The sequence below is a fragment of the Aythya fuligula genome, chromosome 1 (genome assembly GCF_009819795.1).
Source record: "Aythya fuligula isolate bAytFul2 chromosome 1, bAytFul2.pri, whole genome shotgun sequence".
In the NCBI taxonomy this organism is placed as follows: Eukaryota; Metazoa; Chordata; class Aves; order Anseriformes; family Anatidae; genus Aythya; species Aythya fuligula.
The window spans coordinates 96,518,123-96,539,279 of record NC_045559.1 but is presented as its reverse complement, the minus strand read 5'-3'; the positions used below and the strand labels follow the sequence as shown (position 1 = coordinate 96,539,279).

General features: G+C 40.2%; 1 protein-coding gene across 7 annotated transcripts in view; it reads left to right on the top strand.

Annotated features, from left to right (window-relative positions):
• The first annotated feature begins 235 nt into the window (after positions 1–235).
• DCAF6 (DDB1 and CUL4 associated factor 6) overlaps positions 236–21,157 on the top strand; it is an 86,455-nt gene continuing 65,533 nt past the window's right edge. For 5 of the 7 annotated variants that reach the window (XM_032184512.1, XM_032184504.1, XM_032184491.1 and 2 more), the window contains exons 1-3: positions 236–437; positions 12,995–13,056; positions 16,850–16,942. In XM_032184512.1, coding sequence (XP_032040403.1) covers positions 344–437; positions 12,995–13,056; positions 16,850–16,942 — 249 coding nt within the window. In that variant the 5' untranslated portion in view covers positions 236–343. The remainder of the gene's footprint in view (positions 438–12,994; positions 13,057–16,849; positions 16,943–21,157) is intronic. The other 2 variants (XM_032184518.1, XM_032184526.1) reach the window with 1 other exon arrangement.

Below are 21,157 nucleotides of genomic sequence, written 5' to 3'. Positions count from 1 at the left end.
CGCTCCCTGGGGGCGTAGCTTCACCGTCGGAGGCGTAGCTTCACCGCAGGGGGCGTAGCTTCACTGCAGGGGGCGTGGCTTACCGTGGGGGGCGTGGCTTCCCACAGGAGGCGTGGCTTACCGCGGGGGGCGTGGCTCCGAGCGGCGGCCGGCCCCGCCCCTCTCCCTCTCCTTCTCCCTCTCCCTGTCTCTCTCTCTCTCCCTCTCCCTCTCCCTGCCGGAGCCGCGGGGCGGGGAGGGGCGGCGCGGGGCGGAGGGGCCGGGGGCCGGCCGGTTTCCATGGTGATCGCGCGGGGCGGCCGGCGGCAGCGGAGCGCCCGGCAGCCCCCCCCCGGCGGGGGCCATGTCCCGCGGCCGCTGCCCCCACCTGCTGTGGGACGTGAGGAAGCGGAGCCTGGGGCTGGAGGAGCCCGGCCTGCTGCGGCGCCACTACCTGGGTAAGGGCGGGGGGGCGGTTAGCGGGGGGAAGGGGGGGGGGGGGCGGCCGTTGGAACCGTTGGAACCGTTGGAGCCGTTGGCGGCGGGCAGCGAGCCCCCCCGAGATGGCGGCGGGGACAGGCGGGAGGGCGCCCCGGGAGGGCTCCCCCTGCCCTGCTCCCGGCAGGGACCCACCCGGCCCGGGGGCAGCCCCGCCGCCCGCAGCCCCGCGCCGGCAAAATGGCGTTGGCGGCCCTGGCGCTCCGGGCGCTCCGGGCGCTGTGCCGCTGCCGGGCGGCTCCCGGCTCCCGGGTCCCGGCCCCGGCCCCCCGCTGGGCTCGGGCGGGCGGCGCTGGCTGCCGGGCCGCGCTCGGCGCCCCGCAGCCGGCAGGCGAGGTGCTGCTACCTGTTGCACCGGCTGAGCAGCCGCAACTAATGCAAGCCGGGCGGGTGGTTTGCGCCCAGCGGTAGCGTCAGGGCGCCCAGCCATCATTCCTGCTTTTTTGTTTTGTTTGTTTGTTTTTCCCCCTTTTTTTCTTTTTTGGATAAACCTGTCAAAACCCTTGCGAGCAGCAATACGGAATAAAGCAGGTTATGTCTTTTCACCACCTACTCTTTCTCAGCCAGCGAGGCAAAAGAGAGCTCTCGCAGCAAGTACGCCGCTAAGAAGGCTTCTCAGAGTGTGCTGGCAGGTGTGTGCCGCACATCTGATAGCTCTGTGCCGACCCATCCAGCTGGGTAACGCTCCTGTACTAAAATATAAAATACAGGCAGTGCCGGAGGTGCCCGGGTAGTGGAGGAATACACCGAAGAAGTAACAGCATTTCTTATTTGCTCTGTGTTTGAGTTTCGTGTGGACTGGCAATCAGGTGGCACTCTATTTATAGCCTCTTCCAGCCTTCGAAAACAGCTGCTCCGGGAGGGAGCTGCACATCGTATCGTAGCTCCCCAGGCAGAGAGCTCACTCCGGGAATTTATGTCCTTGCAAAACTCTGCCTGGTTTTGCAAGATCTCTAAATAACTGCCCCGAAATCTTGTCGGTTCAGGACAAAGTTCCAAAGGAAAGTCTAGCGCAGATTGGGTGCTGTGCGTGCTTGGGACGTGTCCTCTGGCTCGTTATCGTTCCCTAAGAGCGATTTCCCCATGTGGTGACAGAGGGAAAAAGTGGGTCTTATCAGTGTATCTGTGTTAGCTATGTTTTCCTCAGCATTTGTGGGCTAATTAGTCTCGATTTCAGACAGTGCTTGTATCTGAAGTCTCCAGAGAAAGCCAACTGCTTTAGGAGGCTGTCAGTAGCACTCTGCTTTCATTCACTTGGGGCAGTGGCTTAGCCTGCTGCTAGTGGGAGGAATCCTGCTGCTGGGCCATGGGTGGAAGCTGAGCTTCCTGCTACTTCCAGTTAAACATCACAGTGCTTTTACACTGAAAAACATTGGCAGTAAACCCTAGTATCCAACTTAAAAACTCAGAGACAGGCTAGTTTCCCAAGAATCCCAAAATTTTTGCTACATTTTTTTTTTCTTTTTATCATTGTGCAACGTTTCCATGACTAACAAACACATCGGTTCTGATAGCAGATGAAGGGTTTGGTGTTGCCAAAATGAGGGCCTATGTACACACGAACTGTGGTAATAATTTACCTAGAGGAGCAGCAGCCTGGGTTTATTGCAAGAAGGAAGTGGATCCATAATTCCTCTGAAGTATTTAATGTGACAGCTTTATTTGCTTTTCTGTGAAGGGTCGTGCTGCTAAGGATGGCTCCGTGTAGCTGTGAAGAAGACTGAAGGCTTTAGGCTTTTTCTTCTTTTTTTTTTCTTTTTTTTTTTTTTTTAATTAACTGGCATAGTAGGTTATCCACAGAAACTCCATTGGTCTAAAATAGTTTGCAGAGAGTAATCAAGTCCAAGGTTTTCAGAATGATTGTCAGGAACTGTGCTTGGTTCAATAAAAGTGGGTTTCAAAATGTAAATTCTCCATAGCTTCTGGTACTCTTGTTTGCATGGTTTTCTATCATCTTCCTTCCTTGCAATATGACATTTTTGAGCTTTCCAGATTTGTTAGACACAGTGTTGTGATGCTGACTGCTGAGCTTCCCTCCCACCTTTTTAAAAAAAATTTTCATGTTCTAGGGCAATTTTTGTCAGGGTGTAGCATGTTTAATACTACGGTTTTCTCATCCTGTTTTGTAAGATTTAGAAAAGGTTTGAACTCTGTAGATTTAAGAAAAGAAAGTACCGATTTTCTTATAGTAAGGCTCCTTTTGGTCAGATCGTGTAAAACTGTTGCTACAGGAAGATTTGCAAATATATTGTTATATATACAGGAAGTGGGAGAACTTACTAAACGAACCAGGCGCCATTCGCTCCCCCTCTTTCCCAGGATGAACTACAACACAAACCAAAACTAATTACACATTCAAAGCAAGGTATCTGCACCATTGACAGGCAGCGCTGAAGAACAGGATAGGCCACATCAGCTGGTAGGTGTGTGGCCAACCAGGTAGCTTTGGTATCAGCCGTGTTCCAGCTCGTTAACTTATGAGTTTATAAACAACTAATAACATAAAACTAGTAGCAGCTTACTGGATCTGTGCGGGTAGGATTGGGTGTTGCTGTTGAACGTCTTGTTTGTCCTGAAATATGCTGCCCAGAGTGGGGGTGTGAATTTCCTAAAGTACCGTACACCCTCATTCTCTCTGTTAGTTTTTCTTGGACCAAACAAAAACAAAACCAAAACAATACCACCCAAAACAAACAAAGACAAACAAAAAAACCCACCCCAAAACAGCAGAGATGAAAACCTGAATTTTAGGGAAAACAGCTATAACATGGATGTGTTATTTTCCCCAGCTTTCACTACAGTTGTATTTCAACATGTGGCGTCTTAGTCTTTGTAAGTAACACAGAGGAGGAAGGGCCAGGCAGTGTTACAGTTACCATCTTTGTAGTTGGTGATGGTCACAGAGTATTTAATTATGCCTTCATCTTTAATTCTTTGCATAATGCTTTTGATGTTTAGTTATTTTCAGGTGTGCTGTTACATTTCATGTCCTAAACCTCTTGCATTACTTTTCTTCTCCAGCATTTATTAAAGAGACTGCATCTGTCACAGCTAAAAACCGTAATTAAGAGAAGTGTTTTATGCTGCTTTTCCTTCTGCAAGCCTAGCAAATTAACTGCTGCTTGAAAAAGGAGCTCTGTAAATTTGCCTGGTCCGATCACAAGGGCTCAAATGACTGCTCTCTTCATGCAAGTCGTTTAGCTTCCTGATGTACATCTTCCACCGTGCCTCACCCTGTGTGTGCCCAGCAGACCAGCTCTGTATCGATGTGTGCTCACACACACCAAATGCTTCATGAAGCTGAAGATTTTTGAAAAATGCAGCTGTTCTCCCCAGATTTGCCTCATTAACGATGCTTTCTGAATAACAGAAAATAGCGGAGTCAGAATTGAAGTTGGCAGTATGATAAATGAACAAGAGGAAAATATTTCCTTGAAACAATACCAAACACCTTTAATGTGCTTAATCTATTACATGTCTGGCAGGCAATTTTGTATGGCCGTTGGATTTTCAGTGGTTGTGTAAAGAAGTTTAAGATGTTTAAGAGCATTTACAGGAAAAGAATGCTGCTTTTTAATTGTTAAAACACCAGAGAGTAGAGTGAGTAGGTATTGCCTCAAGCTGGCTGTGTTTTTTTTTTCTTTTTTTTTCTGTTAGTAAAAAATACTGTACTCAGTGAGCCTACAGATGGGCAATTGAGTGGTGTGTCACTGAGACCTGTTGGTAACAAATTGGGTTTGGAGAAGTTTAATAAAGAGACTATGTCTGAAGCAAATTCCCTGGTACAATCTCATTTAAGCTGGTACCAAAGAATAGACAGGCACAATGCATATGTATAAAAGCACTTTTAAAAAATGTTGGGGTGATCCTACTCCATAAAGATTAATGATTATTTTTTCTAGTTCTAAATAAATCAACTGAGATAATCAAGGCAGCCACTTTAACGGTTTTAATAGAGTGATTTGTGGAAAGCAGCGTTCTATTGATAAAGCAAAATAAAAAGTGAATCATCTGGAGAAGGCAACAAATAAAAAGAAGCTGGCTGGCTATAACTCAATACGTACCAGAGAACCAGAAAGGGATGTGAGCAAGGAGGCAGGACAGAAGCTGGTTCAGTATTTCTGGTGTCTGAGCGTTGAATGCTCAGTTCTCATTACGCTCTGTCTGGCTGTCTGTTGTTACCCCTGTGATTATTTCACTTGTAGGTGAATTGAGCTATGGGAGGGGATGTGCAAGAGCCAGTTGTGCCTGGAAGTAAGTAGTACAGCCGTGTGGCATCACAAGGTGGAAATTTGCCAGCCTCTTTTGCTGCTGCCCAGGGGGTCTTTGCTTGTGGTTGGCCTGACCTCACCTCAGTCACATCTTCCTTGTGTGCTGCTGTGGTTTGATTGTTACAGTTTGTGTTACTGCTTCTGTCTCCTTAGTTTTGTCCCACCTTGCTCCTACTTAAAGTAGGACTTCTGAAGTGATTGCCAACACTTTATTACACTTGCTGTTAAAAAGAAACTTGGTACACTGGAAATGGGATTACTTGCTGCTTTCTGTCACTTCTGAAATAAGAGAGTGAGATTGATAGGAATTCAGCTTCTATGTATTAACATCAATTTGTAGAAAAAAATATTTTCTGTCCTTCAGAAATTCAAGAGGCCTTTTGAGTAGTTTTGTCACCTTTGCATGACATGAGCTAAACTATTTTACTTTTCTAAAAGGGATTAACCTTTTGTGTAATATATATAAATAATATGTAATATATAAATAGTATGCTGTAGTCCCAAGACTTAAAATATATATGCAGATATCTGTGCATATATATATATATAATATATATATATATATATGTCCATACATATAATCAGTCTTAGGATGCAAATATATTTACTTCATATCCTTTGGAGTCTCAGTCTTGTGCAGACAGCTGGAGACTATAGATCTGTGTGCACTCTAATATCTTTTCATTCTCTGATTGCAATATTTCCATTGAATTTACACTGTATGCTTTTAAAGACACTCTTTGTACAAAAAATGTATTTGCTTTGTAAGTGACTGCCTGTGTCTTGATCCTGAGTGCTTCAGACAGTTTCGTTGTTAAGTTGCACCTTGATCTTGTAATAATGAACCTGGGATACATGAAAGCTGTCTCTTGCTGCAGAAACAAATCGTGTACTAGATTTGTATTTCAAGATGAGGCAGTGATGTGAGAGATCCCTTTGATATCTTTTTTTTTTTTTTTTCTTTTCCTTTATTTCCTTCCCTGCAGTCTTCCTCTAGCTGGATTGTTTCCATTAAATGCATTAGGATAAACACTGAGCACATTTGTGTTTGGTCACTTCTAAACTGTTGCACTGCAATACGACGAGTTCTTGTGACTTCACTTGTGATTCCTGATCTTCTATGCTTTGAATGTCCCCAAAATAGTCCAGTAGGGTATTACTGATCATGTATCAAGAACTAGTTGATACTTGAGACCAGCCCTGTCCTGGCAATGAGGAAGAAGATCAGTCTGTATATAAAGTATGCCAGTCTTGAAAGCAAGCCGGATTTTTTGGGAATGAAATGCAAGTCTCAGCTTCTTCTTGTCCATCTTTGAAGCTCAGTGAGTCACTGAATCAGACGTGTCCCAGATGCTTTGGTATAGGTTGACTCATTAAATATTGAGCATAAATATCATGAGATAGAATCTGAGTAACATCTGTGAATTTTAATATCGTTTTTCGGTGATGTGCAGGCTTTCCTCAGGAGAATTGAACATGTAAATGCTGCTGCTCTCTATTTAGCAGGAGGAAGATGAGGGTCATGCTTCCCTTCCTGTGAACTGAATGCGGTCTGAGCTGTCAGCAATGTTTGTCCGGCCTCTGTTCAAGTACTGAAACTTCACCACTCTAGGAAACTATTGCACAAAACCAAAAAAATCCCTCCTTTTTTAGGTTACATTGCTTTGAGGTTATTTTCCCAGTAGTTCCCATTATTTACCTTTCCTAGGAAAGGAGGAAAAATAAGGTTCCTTTTTCATTTGTTCTTATTCTAGAAACACTGTTACGTCTTGAAATCTCTCTTCAGTAAAAAATGACTCTCTGGAGTTAAACAACCAGTTGTGCTGGTTGTTTTTGTCATTTATATGCAATTTATTGCACCAAGCAACTTTTAAAAGTGAGCTTTTTTTTTCCTGTTAGCCTTTGAATCCCCACTTCTAATCCAATTTACGTCACAGTGTTGCTTGATTGTCATCTACTAGCAAGACTCAGATTTCTACTTTAGCTCAACTTCTGATGTTGGCTGTTTTTAAAGTCTAATCCTGGGCAATTTCCAAGTGCTTACGCTTGTAATCTCACAGTGATATGTAGCTCTATCTGCTGTGGGGTGCGTATATCTATGTCTACTTCACGTCTTCCCCCAAATATGACAGTTTACAATTCCCATCCTGCCTAGGATTAGACAGTATTTTTTAATTAGGTAAGTGTGCAGAATAGTAAGAGCTTTAATTTGGTCCCAGCCTGCCCAAATTCTCAGTTTTGCTGAGACATCTTTGTGGGAAAGGCAGGCTGCTTTTTTTTTGCCAGAAGGCACGTCTCTCTAGATATGTCAGTAAGCTCCTATATAATCACTTCCTAATCTGTTTAGAAATGTGGGTTGAGTTAGCTTAGACAACTTTAAATAGGAGACTTTTATTTACCCCAGAACCTTGGTCCAGAATGGGCAAGGGAGTAACCACGTGGTGGTGAGTTGTGCTGGCTGCTGAAGAGGCAGCAGCCGCTGATGGGCACCGAAAGGTGAGTGCGAGGACTGGCAGCAGCATTCAGCCTGCTTGGATGTGCTTAAGAGCAGATTCCCCTAACTTTTTCTTTGCTTCCATTTTGCATGCTCTGGTACTCATCTGAAATGCATGGAGGTGGCAGAAGTTTGTGGTTCTGCTGCCAGATGTCTTCACTTCTGCACTGGGGCAGTCATATCCCCATTTCTGCTTCACAGACATCCTCTGCTCCTGCTGAAATACTGAGCTTCTTGTTACCCTTGGGTGCTACAAGAAGCACTTGAGAAAATGACACAAAGTACCTGATGTGATGAAGTGTGTTTCCTGAAGTTCTGCGAGCAAGGCCCATGTTACTCCCTTCATACCACGTTAATATTGTGGTATGTTAAGACACATCCCAACTTGCAATAACACCATTTCCTCCAGCTTGCAACATCCTGCACGCTGTTGCTTTTTGCCTTCAGTTAGTGGAAACCTCTTCTAAAGAGAAGAAAACAAGGCTCAAGTGCAGTTTTCTTCATCTGATGACGATTCAGTTTCATACTGGTATCTGTTTTAGAATTTTGGGCTGTTTATGTGAGACATGTTTTAATGCTTGTGGAGAAAACAGAAAGTGGTTTTGCATTGGGTTAATCATACATGTATATCCGGTTCATCACACAAGCTATTTCTGATAGGTTTGTGTTGAGAAAAGTGTGTTGGTACCTGTTATCTTTTTGCCTTTGGCTTGCTGTTGCATAGATACAGCTTCTCCTTGTATTATTGCATAATTTTTATCCTTAGCTCTGTAGAAATTAGAAATATCACATAATATACAAATTTCCAATGCCTTTTATCTCACTGAGTAGTTTGTGTATGATCACTGCTTTACTTTAAACAACTGAATGAATATGGAAACTGCACATTTTAATTTCTCCTGTTGCAGAACCACACTGATTTATCTTGTGCTCAGCTACAGTCTGGGCTGAGAGCAACACAAAAGACTTTACTGTGGACAGCGTGAATGGGACAGGATAGCTGTCAGAATATGGTGTACTTGTGAATGAAATCCACTTAGTACTTGCCACTATGGCATGCTCGCTCTCGGGCCAGTACTTACAATATGCTGATAAATGCCATCTCTAAGATAAGTAGGTTTGCACCACACTTGTGCCACTGTGAGCACCTTAGAAATTGACATTAATTCAAATGAATTTGATATATTAAGTATCGTTGAAGCATAAAACATGGTAGATATCAAACAGCCATTAAACAAGCTGTCTGTGATGATTTTCTCAGCTTTAAAGCTTGTGGTCTTATCAGTGGTGGAGCCCAGTGGAAGCTTATATTCAGAAATGGATACTTTCAGAGTCTGAAATACATCTGAAAAGCATCTACAGACACTTCTGCAAATAACTCTCGTCTGTGTCATTGCCTGTAGTAACTTACTCTTGCAGTTTTGGTAGAAGAAAACCAAAATGGAAGTGTTTTCCAGAATGGTTATTAATTACCCTACAATATATAATGTTACTGAGACGAGTATTTTAATTTCAGCAGATCTCACTTTGTATTTCTTTTGAGATACAATTCTGTATCTAAATGCTCACCAAGAGACTTTATGGGCCTGCTGGATTGTAAATCAGGGCACGTTGTCCTATCTTATGTAGTTTCACTCTTGGTGTTAATATGTGAAATTTCTATGTTTCTTTGTACATGAAGCTTATTCTGAAGTATGTCATGGGTTTTAAGTGCAAGCTTGATTAACACTAAGTCATCTGGTGCTGCGTGTTCTGTAACAAAGCTCTTGCAGATTAAAATGGCAAGTAGGTATCATATCTTCATAGAAATTAACATGCGTTCAGACCTTTACGCTTGATAAATTATCATTAAAAGCAGAGAAGAATTTAAGTTACCTGTTTTGAACTTAAATCATAAAAAAGCAGTTGTCCATTGTAACTTGAAAGTTGTTTTTTTTTTTTTTTTTTTTTTTTTTTTTTAAGGTTGATAAAAGCAAGAGTTATCGTAGGTTTTTGGCATTCATGTAGTAGCCCAGAAGAATTAGGAGATATAATAGAAGGACTCGATCAAAGGGCTGTGGGGTCACGCTAATGGATTTGGTTTCTGGCAGTACTGGCAATTCACTCTCTCCTTTGATAAGCTGCTTTCATTTCGTGTGTCACAATCTGTGTCTGTAAAACGGGGCCACTCTCAGTCTGTGCAGCTAATAAATGTTTTTCGAGATTTCAGTTCTTTTTCAAGGATTTTAATATTTCTCGATGAAAGCTAATTTAGTGCTTATTGTGTGTAGTCCTGTTAACTGCATGGTGTAGTTCTGTTTGCCATGTGGAATATTCATAGACATTTACTAAAGAAAATCAGCGTGTTGAGATGCAGATCAAAAGTTATCCTCAATCATTGTACAAAATTTGACAAAGCCCAACAGCTACCAAATTTACAAATTATCAGGACTGGTCATCTTTTTGTGAGTTAGATTTGCCAACACGTAAACACTATGCTCAAAAATCAAGAGTGGCTCTGAAATGCTCCTGGAGTGCAAGATAACATGTGCTCTGCATTGGGAACAGACGCTGGCTCTGTTTCAGTTTTAAAGTAGGGCATTTCAAATGTCACAGCAAGCGAGCACCGAGGGACTTGGCCTCGGGAAGAGCTAGTTTGCCATAAACGCGCGTTCATTTGACAAACAGGATCTATTACTGCTTTTTGGAATAAGGCTTGGCTTTCATGGGCTTGTGCTGGTGCAGCTTTGGATCAAAGTTTGGTTATATTGCTGTATAGCACAAACACACTTTCTGGTCCAGATCTTCTTCATGAAATGATCTCGACTTTTTCAATAGGGAATTCTGGAGTACAATTTCAAGAATACAAAGGTCTTACATGTTTGAAGCGTTAAACTTCGCTGCTGTCATCTGTTTTGAACTACCACTGAGTACATCACTTAAAAAAGAGAGGTACATGTACTCTTGCCAAAATACCAATGTAGAAAGCACCTGACCAGCAATTTCTAAACTGAGGATTGTGACCAAAATGGTGTCATAACTGTTACACGTGGGGAATATGAGGGACATGGTGGTATTTTAGTATTTCTACCAGAAGTGAGACTGGACCTGTGTATATGTGCCCAAACCCCAGAGTTAGGTAATTCTCCAGAGGGGCGTGTGTTACAAGGCGTTGTTTGGTTTGAAGCTGTGTGTAGGGGAACATCCTGAAGAAATACTTTAAAAGTAAGTGTCTGCAGTTTCTCTTTTGCCTGCTTTCCTGTATGTAAGTTCACGTGATGAGTGCCTCAGGGTGGGGCTTCTTCCACACATAGAATGTGGCCATGCAAATGGTCCCATAGTCTCTAGCTTAAAAAAGCTCAAAAGCTTAGTGATGTACTGTATGGAGGATGGCACCATGCCTTTAGGCTTCAGTAGTGTCTCGTGGTTGGTGAAAAAGGGTGGATGGACAAAAACTGAAAGTCTTACTGATGGCTGCACTGAGAGGGATGCTATCCCTTGAAGCTTCAACAGTGCATCACGTCTGTTGAAAATGGGTGAGAGCAGCCCTAGCTTGAGAGCTTTCCAAATTTAGGTGTGTAAACGCTTCACAGGGAGGTCACCATTGCCAATTGAAACTTCACAGTGCTTTGTTGGTCATCGGTTATTTCTCAGTAGTTTCACCTAAAGGGTTTCAAAGCAACCCTCTTGTGTGCTCTGTTGTCCAGTGAGGTGATCTGTGCCATGGCAGCTTGACCACTTGATCCCTATCATAAACAGGCCTTACTTGCATAGGGGAAATCGGGTACTGAAGCATCCTCTCAGACGTGAGTTTTTCATTCTCTGGTGGCACGTAGTTGAGGGGAAAAGAAACAGTTTCTGGCTCTTATAGAGCCTGTATGCAGTGTTGGGGAGGGGGGGAAAAAAAAAGTCAAACCAAAACGATAGAGGTCTTGATGCCAGAAACAAGTACTTCAGGGGCTTTTGGCAAAAGACTGTATCTGCCCCATCTTCTTAGCTGGAGGGAGAGACAGGAAGGCTGCCTTCAGTGTAAGATGGAGGGAACATGTAGCCACTGCGTTACGTGAATGAGAATGAAGGATTTGCCAAGTGTCTTGTCACCCTGGAAAGCAGAGCCCTTGCTAAGGGGAATTTGGCTTTCAGAAAGTATAAGGAGTATAAGAGCTGTGATGCACCTGGAGTGAAATGGGGATGCAGCCTTATTAATCATTTATTAGCAAGATAAGTGGTATTATGTTTTTAATGATAAAAATGTGGAAGTTGCATAAATATTCAGGTGACAAGTAAGAGAAAACCCTAGTACTTATTTATGGCTGAAATTTTTAATCAAACCAGTAATTTTAAGGAAGGTATTGCTGCAGTACAAGGAAGATTTCACCAACTGCTAACTCAGCTTTTAAAAACAGCAAATGCAGAGATGAAGTTTTCTTCAGATCTGTTTCTTCGTGCAGTTCTGTTTTTATTTTAGGGAAAAAAAAACATTTGGGATCTGTTGGTTCTAGTCTTGAGTGATAAGATAAACTGAAAGCAATCCGTTCTGTTGTCTTATTATTGGGCTGAGTAGTTTATCACATAGAAAGGTTTTTGGAAGCAACGCATTTTAACATTTCTTCAGTGCCCCTTAGTCGTGTTTGTTTCTGTACTATCTCTGTTGAATGCTCACTGCACCGCCTGATTTATCTGTAGATAACAGCCCACCAACAATACAGAGAGGGTGTTGGAAAGAAGTTTAACTCTACCCCTTCTTTAACTCATACCTCGTACTCCCGGTCAGGTGCTGGGGATTGAGGGATCAGGCATGGATATCAGGTGGTCTTTTCCAGTTCAGGATTGTATCTGGGGCAAGTAAAACACACAATGAGGAAATAAGTAGATAGAGGAGAAATTATGGTCCCAAATTTCTATTGGAGTGCCAGAGGCAACAACACTAGCGCTGAGATGGTCTCTCCTTGGAGCTGAACCTAAAGAAGTCACGAGATGTAGGGTCTTCAGGTGTGGAGAGGGCTCTCTGATGCTGCAGTTTCTTTCCCTGTCTCCTTAGTTTCCCTGAAGGGAAGTTAATTGTGACTGAATTCACTAGGTTTGGTATTCAAAAACAGTACAGCCTAGTATCTTACCTAGAGTTTTGTTCTCAGAGCTATACAAATACAGGACAAAATAAGATAATGTCCTTTGAGCTTAAGAGGCTTTAGGATTTTAGTAAAAAGATCAGGCTTATCAGTGTTTTCCTTTTCTGAAAGTCTTTTCCCAGGATTATTAAGTTCATTATAACCTGTTTTCATGAAACAAAGTTACTCTAACCTAATATCTCCAATTTGCATTTAGATTAAGCACCTAGCTTATGAAGAGGTCGTGTTGTTTTCAATGCACTGTTTTACTTTCTGCTTGAGACCTAAACACGTGCCTTTGCATGCCTTATATGATATGTCATACTTCTAAAACTGTTATACTTGCTGTCTTCAGCTAAGTTGACCAAAAAACCCATAGGGTTATTTTCAGCTTTCTAGCTATTTTCAGGAGAAGTGTCAACCTGTGAACTGTGCATGTCACCATTTCTACACTCTTCTTAAAGGTGATGGAAAAGCTAGCAAATGTGATGCTTGTCTTAACATTTGTGAAATGAGAATGAAATGAATTCTTTCAAGACTTAGATTTATATTCCAGTTCTTTCTTGTTCAGGTTTTTACCCGTTAGTGCCTGTTAGTAGGGTCTTAATTAGCTTCTTCAGTGTTACTGTTTTAATAGAGTATGTAATGAGTATTTTTCTTCACAGGGAGAAGAGAATTTATCCAAAGATTAAAACTTGAAGCAACCTTGAATGTGCACGATGGATGTGTAAGTGACTTGTTGCTTTTTTTTTCCTTTGTTTGTTAAAAGATGTTAAATTATGACTGTTACCACAATAAGAGTTCCTTGACTTGGGAATGCAAATACCGTGTATTAAAGCTAAGCTGGAAACCTCTGTGTAGTGAGACCTACGTTTGAATTCTGTAGGAATTTGTTGCTTCTTAAGCATTTGCCAATTCATCTTTGAAGAAAAACAAAATCCGATTTCTATACTTTAATACCCATCCTGCTATGGGAATGAGTTAAACTCCTATGTCAGGAAAACACATGCTTATCCTTTCAGTTAGAACTAACCTTAAACTTTAGAGTGGAATCTATAGCAGTTTTTGTGCTATGTTGTGGTATGTTTTTTTTTAATTATTTTTTTTTTTACTTAAATCTCTATTAGTGTTTTAAGTGTCTGGTGCAGGTGATGCTGGCTTAAATACCAAATGCATTAATTTCTCTCCCTCCCCTCACAACCAAAAATGTTTTATGAATGACACTGTGTAGAAAGTTACTTACCAGTTTTTGTATTTAAGATTGTAGCAGTGATTTTTATTTTGAAGATTCTTTTCTAGTAGTTTTTCATCTCCTAAAATGTCCTTAGGAGGAATGTGGTGGTGCCTGAATCTACCTGATGAATATGTATTTGAAAATGCAGTTTGAGTTTATTATGTGAGCTTTTAACAAATGCTTTATAACATGTGCCTAACTTAATTATTTTGCTGGGTGGAAAGTGTTTTTATTCTGAATTTTTAGCTTTATATATAGGTGTTTAAGATATTGTTACAATTTGAAAAAAGGTCTTTAGAAGTTAATCTTACAAGACACTGTCAACAACCATTCAGTATCATTTCTTACTACTTGCTTTAAGAAAAACCTGCAAAATAAAAGTAAATGCAGAAATAAAGTAATTGCAATCTGTATTCTTGCAGCATTAATATTGCCCTAGCATCTTTTTGTTTGGGATGCAAAGATTTCTATCTCAGAGTTTAGGTACCTTAGCCTTTGAAATAGTGCAGTTTTCCACTCCTCTCATCTCTTACCTTTGTTCTTTAACTTCACTTGAACAGACTTCTAGCAGTAATACGTGAAGTAATTGAATTAATCTACCTAGCCACCAATGTCTGCTGGGAACCTGATCACCCTTCCAGGGTGTCATTTGCCTCTTTCAACACGATTCACGTTGTCTGAGTGAGGTCATACGTACCTGTACCCCACGAGTTGCTGTTTCTGGGGTTATGTCTAAAGGGAGCTTAAGGTGGTGAGGAGCTCAGCTGCAAATGTGTAAAACTCAGTGAGATGCTTTCTGTGTGAGGTAGCCAAATCTGACAGAGATTTTATTTCTTTGTTTTTTTTTATTATTTTTTATTTTCATTTTTTTTTGTATGCTGTTGATCTATCCTGCTTACAGTAGGAATGAGGAGTTTGCTTTTTCAGTCTCAAGGATTGGCAGCACTGCCTTCTGCATTGTCTTTGAGGAAAACCCAAAGATAGTAAACTTATTTCTTAACTATTCAATTAATGAATTAAAAGTGCTTGCTGCTTCCTTTCAAGGCTAGCAAAAACAACAACAACAAAAAACTAATTATACACCCTCTGACTTTTTCATCTTCTGGTAATTTTCTGTCATTTGTGTTTGCCATATCCTGTGCTTTGGCCCTAGCAGGAAGAATTTCAAACTCCTTGTGTAGTGACAGTAACATGATGCTTTGAGTGGCCTGAAGGTAATAGATATGTAGCTTTTCTATACTGTTTGGAGATACAAACCAGTTTTCTAGCTAGTTCTCATTTACAAGGTATTTTAATAGTGGGTTTTCTACCTTAGAATGGGACATGAGGACTTATTTTTTTAAAATCTGCTCTCATTGACCATCTGGTTTCAGTGTCCATATACATATTTACTGGGGTTATTATTCGCTGTTGATCACTAGGATCTACTGAACACTGAAAAGTGTTCTGTATTAACTGGTCAGTTATTGGAAGGGAGTAGTCACGGGGGGAGTAGGGGAAGGAGTTGAGCTCATTCTACTGAAAGACTTCAGTGACTTTGCCAGTAATGTTGACAAGTTGTTCCGGTACAGATTAAAAAGGCAGTATAGTGTGCAGACTTCTAGCACACATTTGGTTAAGTCATCTCACTTCACTTTTTTTTTTTTCTGAAGTGAGTTTGGCTTGGGCAGGGAATGCTGAAATTGCTCAACCCTGAATGAAATCAGAATTTAGAAGGAAGACATTGAAGTCTTGTTTAGGCTTGTGGAATTGTAACTCAGATAAATGTGTCTCCCATTTGCATCTTCCTATATTCTCTTTGCTTTCCTTTTCATCTTTTTTTTTTTTTTTGTCATCTCCCCTCATTTGCTTAATTAGGCACTTGTGATCACCCTAGTCATTCTTTTTCATAACTTCTCATTTCAAATGGACATTAATAGAAATTGAGAATATGTGGGATGTGAAGCAAAACTGCAGTGTGGAGGCAGATTTGTTGTACATGGATTTATACACTGACAGAATGATGTTTGCTTTTCTGTTCATTTCTTAATGGTTCTTAACATTGACTGCTGCTGTGCATTGTGCCAAGCCTGCTATAGGCATGTCTGTTGTAATGCTAAGGTCTCTCTTCTTCTTTTTTTTTTGAGTGCCTATTAGAGTTAATGTAAAGCTCCTCCATGAATATGTCAAGTTCTGGTAATTCCTTTTGCTTGCCCATGTGCCCGCGTGATCCATCCATGTGAGCACCTAATTCTCATTTTGCAACTTTGCTTAATTAAGGACCCCAGCTAAGCTTCTGCTTAAAATAGTAACTAAAACAGGTATTTCTATTTTAAGCAAAAAGATTTCTGTCTTTCAGGCTTAGATTAAGAATGAGACATTTGAATGAAAAAGGAAGCACAAGAAAAGGACATAGAAAAAGTGGAGGGAGGCTTGACTGATGATATAGTCCACTCTGACACATCACAGTACAGAAGTAATCCTGCTGACAGAAAAGAGCCAGCGGAAAGTGTTGATGGCTGCTGTTTGACAGCTAAAGCTATTTTAGGGGCTATTTGAGATAAGAATGGCCATGCACGCAGTCTCTGGTGCTTGTGCACGAGCTGCTGCTTGAAGGCAAACCTGCGTACTCTAAGGATACTTTCTGAGCTTTCTGGATTTTGTGTGCATTTACAGCTTTGTTTCATTAACACAGTATTAAATGCAGTCTTATGAACAGGAAAATTGGTAGGGAAATATATTGTAAATTTTCCCCCAAATGATCTGCACCGCACTGGAGAATTTGGCTTTCCCAGCGTGCTCACGCTTCTCAGGAGGGGGAGATCTGGGAGGGGTTCTACAGTGATTTTTTTTTTTTTTTTTTTACCTGGGAAGGTGTGGTGACCAAGAGGCAATGGACGCTCAGAATTTGGGTGATGTGAAGATGTAATGATGAGTGCTTTGACGTCCTCTAGTTCAAATTCTGAGAACTCTGTGGAGTATATTTGCTACAATAAAGCACTTGAATGTGTAAAATTGTGGGACATGAGGCCTTTGTGTGAAGGTTTAATTTTCCTGATGGACTCTTCAGGAGCAAAGGGAGCAACTGAGTTGTAAATGGAGAGGCCGTAGGTAAAGCAGGTGATTCCCTTATCAGTTTATTTTAAAAGTACTTTTTGTGTGTGCTAGCTGCTTAGAAATTAATTCATTTAAATTGCATTTGTTAACTCCTTTTCTTCGTGGTGTTGGATAAGTATATTATTTTGATGTTTTAATATTCTGAAAATTGTAATGCAAGTCTAAACAGATTTTTTTTTAATTCATGCAGGTGAATACAATTTGCTGGAATGATACAGGAGAATATATTTTATCTGGTTCTGATGACACCAATCTGGTAATTAGTAATCCTTACAGCAGAAAGGTAGGTTTGTTTCTGAATACTTATATTTTTCAGATATGTTTTAAGGTGTTGTTTTTCAAGAGCAACTAATTTTTATCTGATGAAGATAATATCAGGCACTTTATTCTCATTTACAGAACACTATAAAACCTCACGGTGCTTAAAAAACTTAGTATTCTAATTCCTTGTGACTTTGGTATTATCCAATTTTATGGTAGGTGGTCTGACACAAAAGGAACAAGGTCTCACAACAGATTAGTGTCAGAATTAGCAGTAGTATTCAGTAATTGTGAAATCTTTTAGTCAGATGAATTGTTTATTTTAGCTTTAAAATAATATATTAGTTTCTGCTGTGTAATATACTAAGTTGTCTTTTTGTGTAACATTGTTGAAGTAAAGTGTCAACCTTTATTAAAAAGTTATTACCATTTGAAACAACATTGCTTTGGGTTTACCCATATGTGGATAGAGAAATTGTGCTGAGTTAGGGGAAGCAGGTTTGTGAAGGTAAGTGCTGTAAAAATCTCTGCTTTTCCACTTCTGCACTGACATGAGTTAAGGTCCAGTCAAGTGACTTCCACCACATAGCAGCAATGTTCTGTACTTTGCTTTTGAGGGGACTGTTGGTAGTTTGCAGGAACAGATACTCTGCACATATCCTTCAGTCCTGGGGATCCTATGCAGCAATGTTCAGGCGAAGTCTGCACTTCCATGCTTCCTCAGAACTAAACTCAGAACTTTTTGAGAAATAAACCCAGAAGAGGCACTGAAAAATTAAATATAGAGACGGAAACAAAATGCATGGTTGGTATGATGGAAGAGAGTTTTAATAGGAGGTTATGGAGGCAGCAATGAAGAGCTGTGATGGGAAAACAGTAGTGATTTGGAGTGATGCCTACTGGTAAGGCCCTTTTCCTTACTTCCCCAAATGAACCATTGCTTCTAAACTTGATCTCTTCATTTCAGTTGTTGGTGCTAATCTGACAAAATCCAGATCAGTGTCATTAGACGAGGGAAGAAAAGGTGTCTGAGACAGCTAGGAAGAGGGTGAAGGATATAATTCAAAGTGAATGTTATTGGAGGGACTTTAATATATCACTGTCTGGCAACTGTTTAATTATCTTATTCTATAATAATATTCTAACACTTTAATATGTGCAGCAACTTAAACTTCATGTGAAGAGTTTGTCCCTCCTCCCCCCCATTGTGTACTACCACACCACTTAAGAGAAATGAGAAATGTAGGAAAACAAAAAATCTCCTGTTTTTAATTCAGCTGAGTTATTTTATTTTTTTTGAAGTGCATTTGGCATAACAGTAGAGCAGATAGATTTTTCAATACATGCAAATGCAATTATAAAACAGCAGGTACTAGCAAAAAGACCTAATAACCAGTGTTGTTCCTCAAATATAGTAGAGGTATGATTTTTATTATTATTATTATAGTTATTTTATTTTTAAATGACTGTTACAATTGTGTTAGCTTATTTTCTCTGGCGTAAGTAACAGAATCAATAGAGAACAAATTGGAATTGGTACCAGAGCTCTGCTGTAATTATGTCATCATGGCTGATATCATTACTACTGTATTTTCTTCTATGAGCTAGCTGGATTAGCTAAAATAGACATCAGCCATCAATATTGTCTTCTGTGGTAGTAAAATATTCTGTTTAATAAGGAAGCATTTATTCTTGTTTACTTGTCATTTACACCAGCGCTGAGTACGTAAGTCCAGTTTTTGTTGTGTATGGTCAGATAGAGGTATTGTTACTACGTGCCTCAGAAGGAGAAATTTTCCAAATAATATTTCTCAAGTTTGAACAGGTTTTATATTTGTGTTGTTTGTGCATCTGAGGAGGAATGTATTACTGTGACTTTTAATAGTAATGGCAAGTCTAAATCAAAAGAGAAATGCTTTGTTGTACCTTGAGATGGCTGAGAATATTTCCTTTTGTGGATCCTTTCTTTCTCGTTGTATTTCACTCTACCCACTATAGACTACTTACTTCCATCAAAATAAATGTTTTAGACATCTCAGTATATGTTCCATCCCTGTTCCCTCATCCACACACCCCCACACCCAAAAAAAAAAAAAAAAAAAAAAAAGAACTGGCTGGAGCTAAAGCTCTTTATGCCATAAGTACAGAAAGATGGGAATTTGTGTATTTACATCAGGTTGAGCACTCAGTTTTCAAAGCCCTTAAATGTGGCCTGAGACTTCTCTCAGATGACTGTGTGTACACAGGACTCTTACCTGTAGTTACGCTCAGGATTTTTAAATCTGTAGCCTGGTTTGCCTTCAGAGAGGGAAAGGGTTCAGCTTGTGACAAAGTATTGTAGAGGCTTTGGAGTGTGCTTAGCGAGACTGGGAATTTGCATCTTTTCCAGAGTTAGAATTGCTACTTTTCACCTGAAGATGAGAGGCTTTGAAAGGGACAAAGAAAATACTGTTGAAGTGGCTGGATTGTAAATGATTCGGTGCTAAATATCTTGAATGAGATCTCTAACTACATCCTGAAAGACTTAGGAAACCACTGATATTTGATTCAACAATATTTCATTTGTTTCAACAGGCCTCTTTTCAGAAGGTGATCTAAAGTGGAAGATAAGTACAACCACTTTTAAAAAAAAAAATAGTTTTGTTTTTAATGGGACTTAAGACTTCTGTTTTGTTCATTATGGCAAAAAGGAAAACAAAGTCACCATAAAGAGTTTCCATCTGGGTATGGAAGTTAAACATTTCAAGTTTAAAAAAGATGGTCTAGTAGCTGCCACAAGTTCTGAAAGTGCATGATCAAACAGGCAATTCCATAGCTCATTCCTTTTATAAGAAAAAGGCCAAACAACAACATGGTGGGGAAAAAAACAGCAACAACAACAAAAACACAACTACAAAGAACAACTTTTTACTTCTCCATTTACTTTGCCAAAACCTGCTCATCTTGTGTAGTGTTTCTTGGAGCAAAATATGTGTTGTTAGGGAAGTAGTAAGCTTCTGGGATTGCTACATAAATAAGTAATCATGTCCCTAAGATGTACTCTTTGCTCTTAAGACGCGCAATTTGAAATCTTGAATTTGTTGCCTCTTCAATTGATTTTCTGTGTAATGTATTACTTAAGCAATTGCAAAAGTTGTGAAGATATTTGAATTATAGCTAATCAAGCCTTGAAAAATGATTTTTTTTAATCTTTCCCCCTGATTTTACTTGGTTGTTAATTGTTGGTAGCCTATTCTACATTGGTAGTAAAATGCTCCAATGGAGTAAGACAGTGGCGTTTACACTGTGTAGCTAATGCTAGGCTTTTGGGGGTTGGCTGTCTGCATTTAATTTTCTCATCAACAGATGAGAAAATCCGTTACAGCCAAAGGACAAGCAACATTTTTGTAACAGGTGCCTCTCTTTTTCCTACCTCTAAGGCAGTGTAATAACCAGAGCAGAAAAGGATGTATAGTGCAAGTCAAGAAGGCCATGGAAAATCTGCAGATAATGAATGCTGTAATACTTTAATACTCATTATTGCAATACTACGCAACATAGTCAGGATCTCGAGGGACAGGCAAGATTGGGCTGGGTTTGCCTGTGACAAAACTCTTTCCTTTACTGAGAACATGTCACCACATACACGTTTCTAAATGCTCTTTCAGTTTACTATGGAGGAGAGAAGAAGAAAAGGAAAGAAAAATCTAAGTTTATCCAAGCTTGAGGGTAATCATCAAATGTAGGTCTCCATATCTACGTTGAGATCTGCATATGGGGAAAACTGAAGCAGCAGATTAAAATAGATCAGGTATTGACTGAATGAAAAGCAAAGGCATTAGCTTGGGGTTTGTGAGGAAAAAAGGTAAAGTTTCAGGAAACACGTGTAATTTGATGAGACAAGGATGAAAAGAATAAGGCTGCCTTACCTGCTTATATTCAGTAATAGGGAGGAAGAGTGGAGAACTGGAAAGGAAATCTAATATGGTATAGTTCAGACTTTTACTAGGGAGATCAAAAAGGATTTCTTGTCAGGTCAAAAATATTTCTTTTACAGTAGCAATAACTGAAATTAGGAGTGGGATTGTCAGATGACACCTCTTTAACCCATGAACTAGGGTGCCTTATGGACTCCTTGTTCTAAGTTACTTCTTTGAAACGAGTTTCTCATTTCTTTTGAATATCTATTTTTTTAAGGTTTTCAGTTAAATGGAGAAGTCTGAACAAATCTAAATTGAGGCACATTTATTGAAATAAG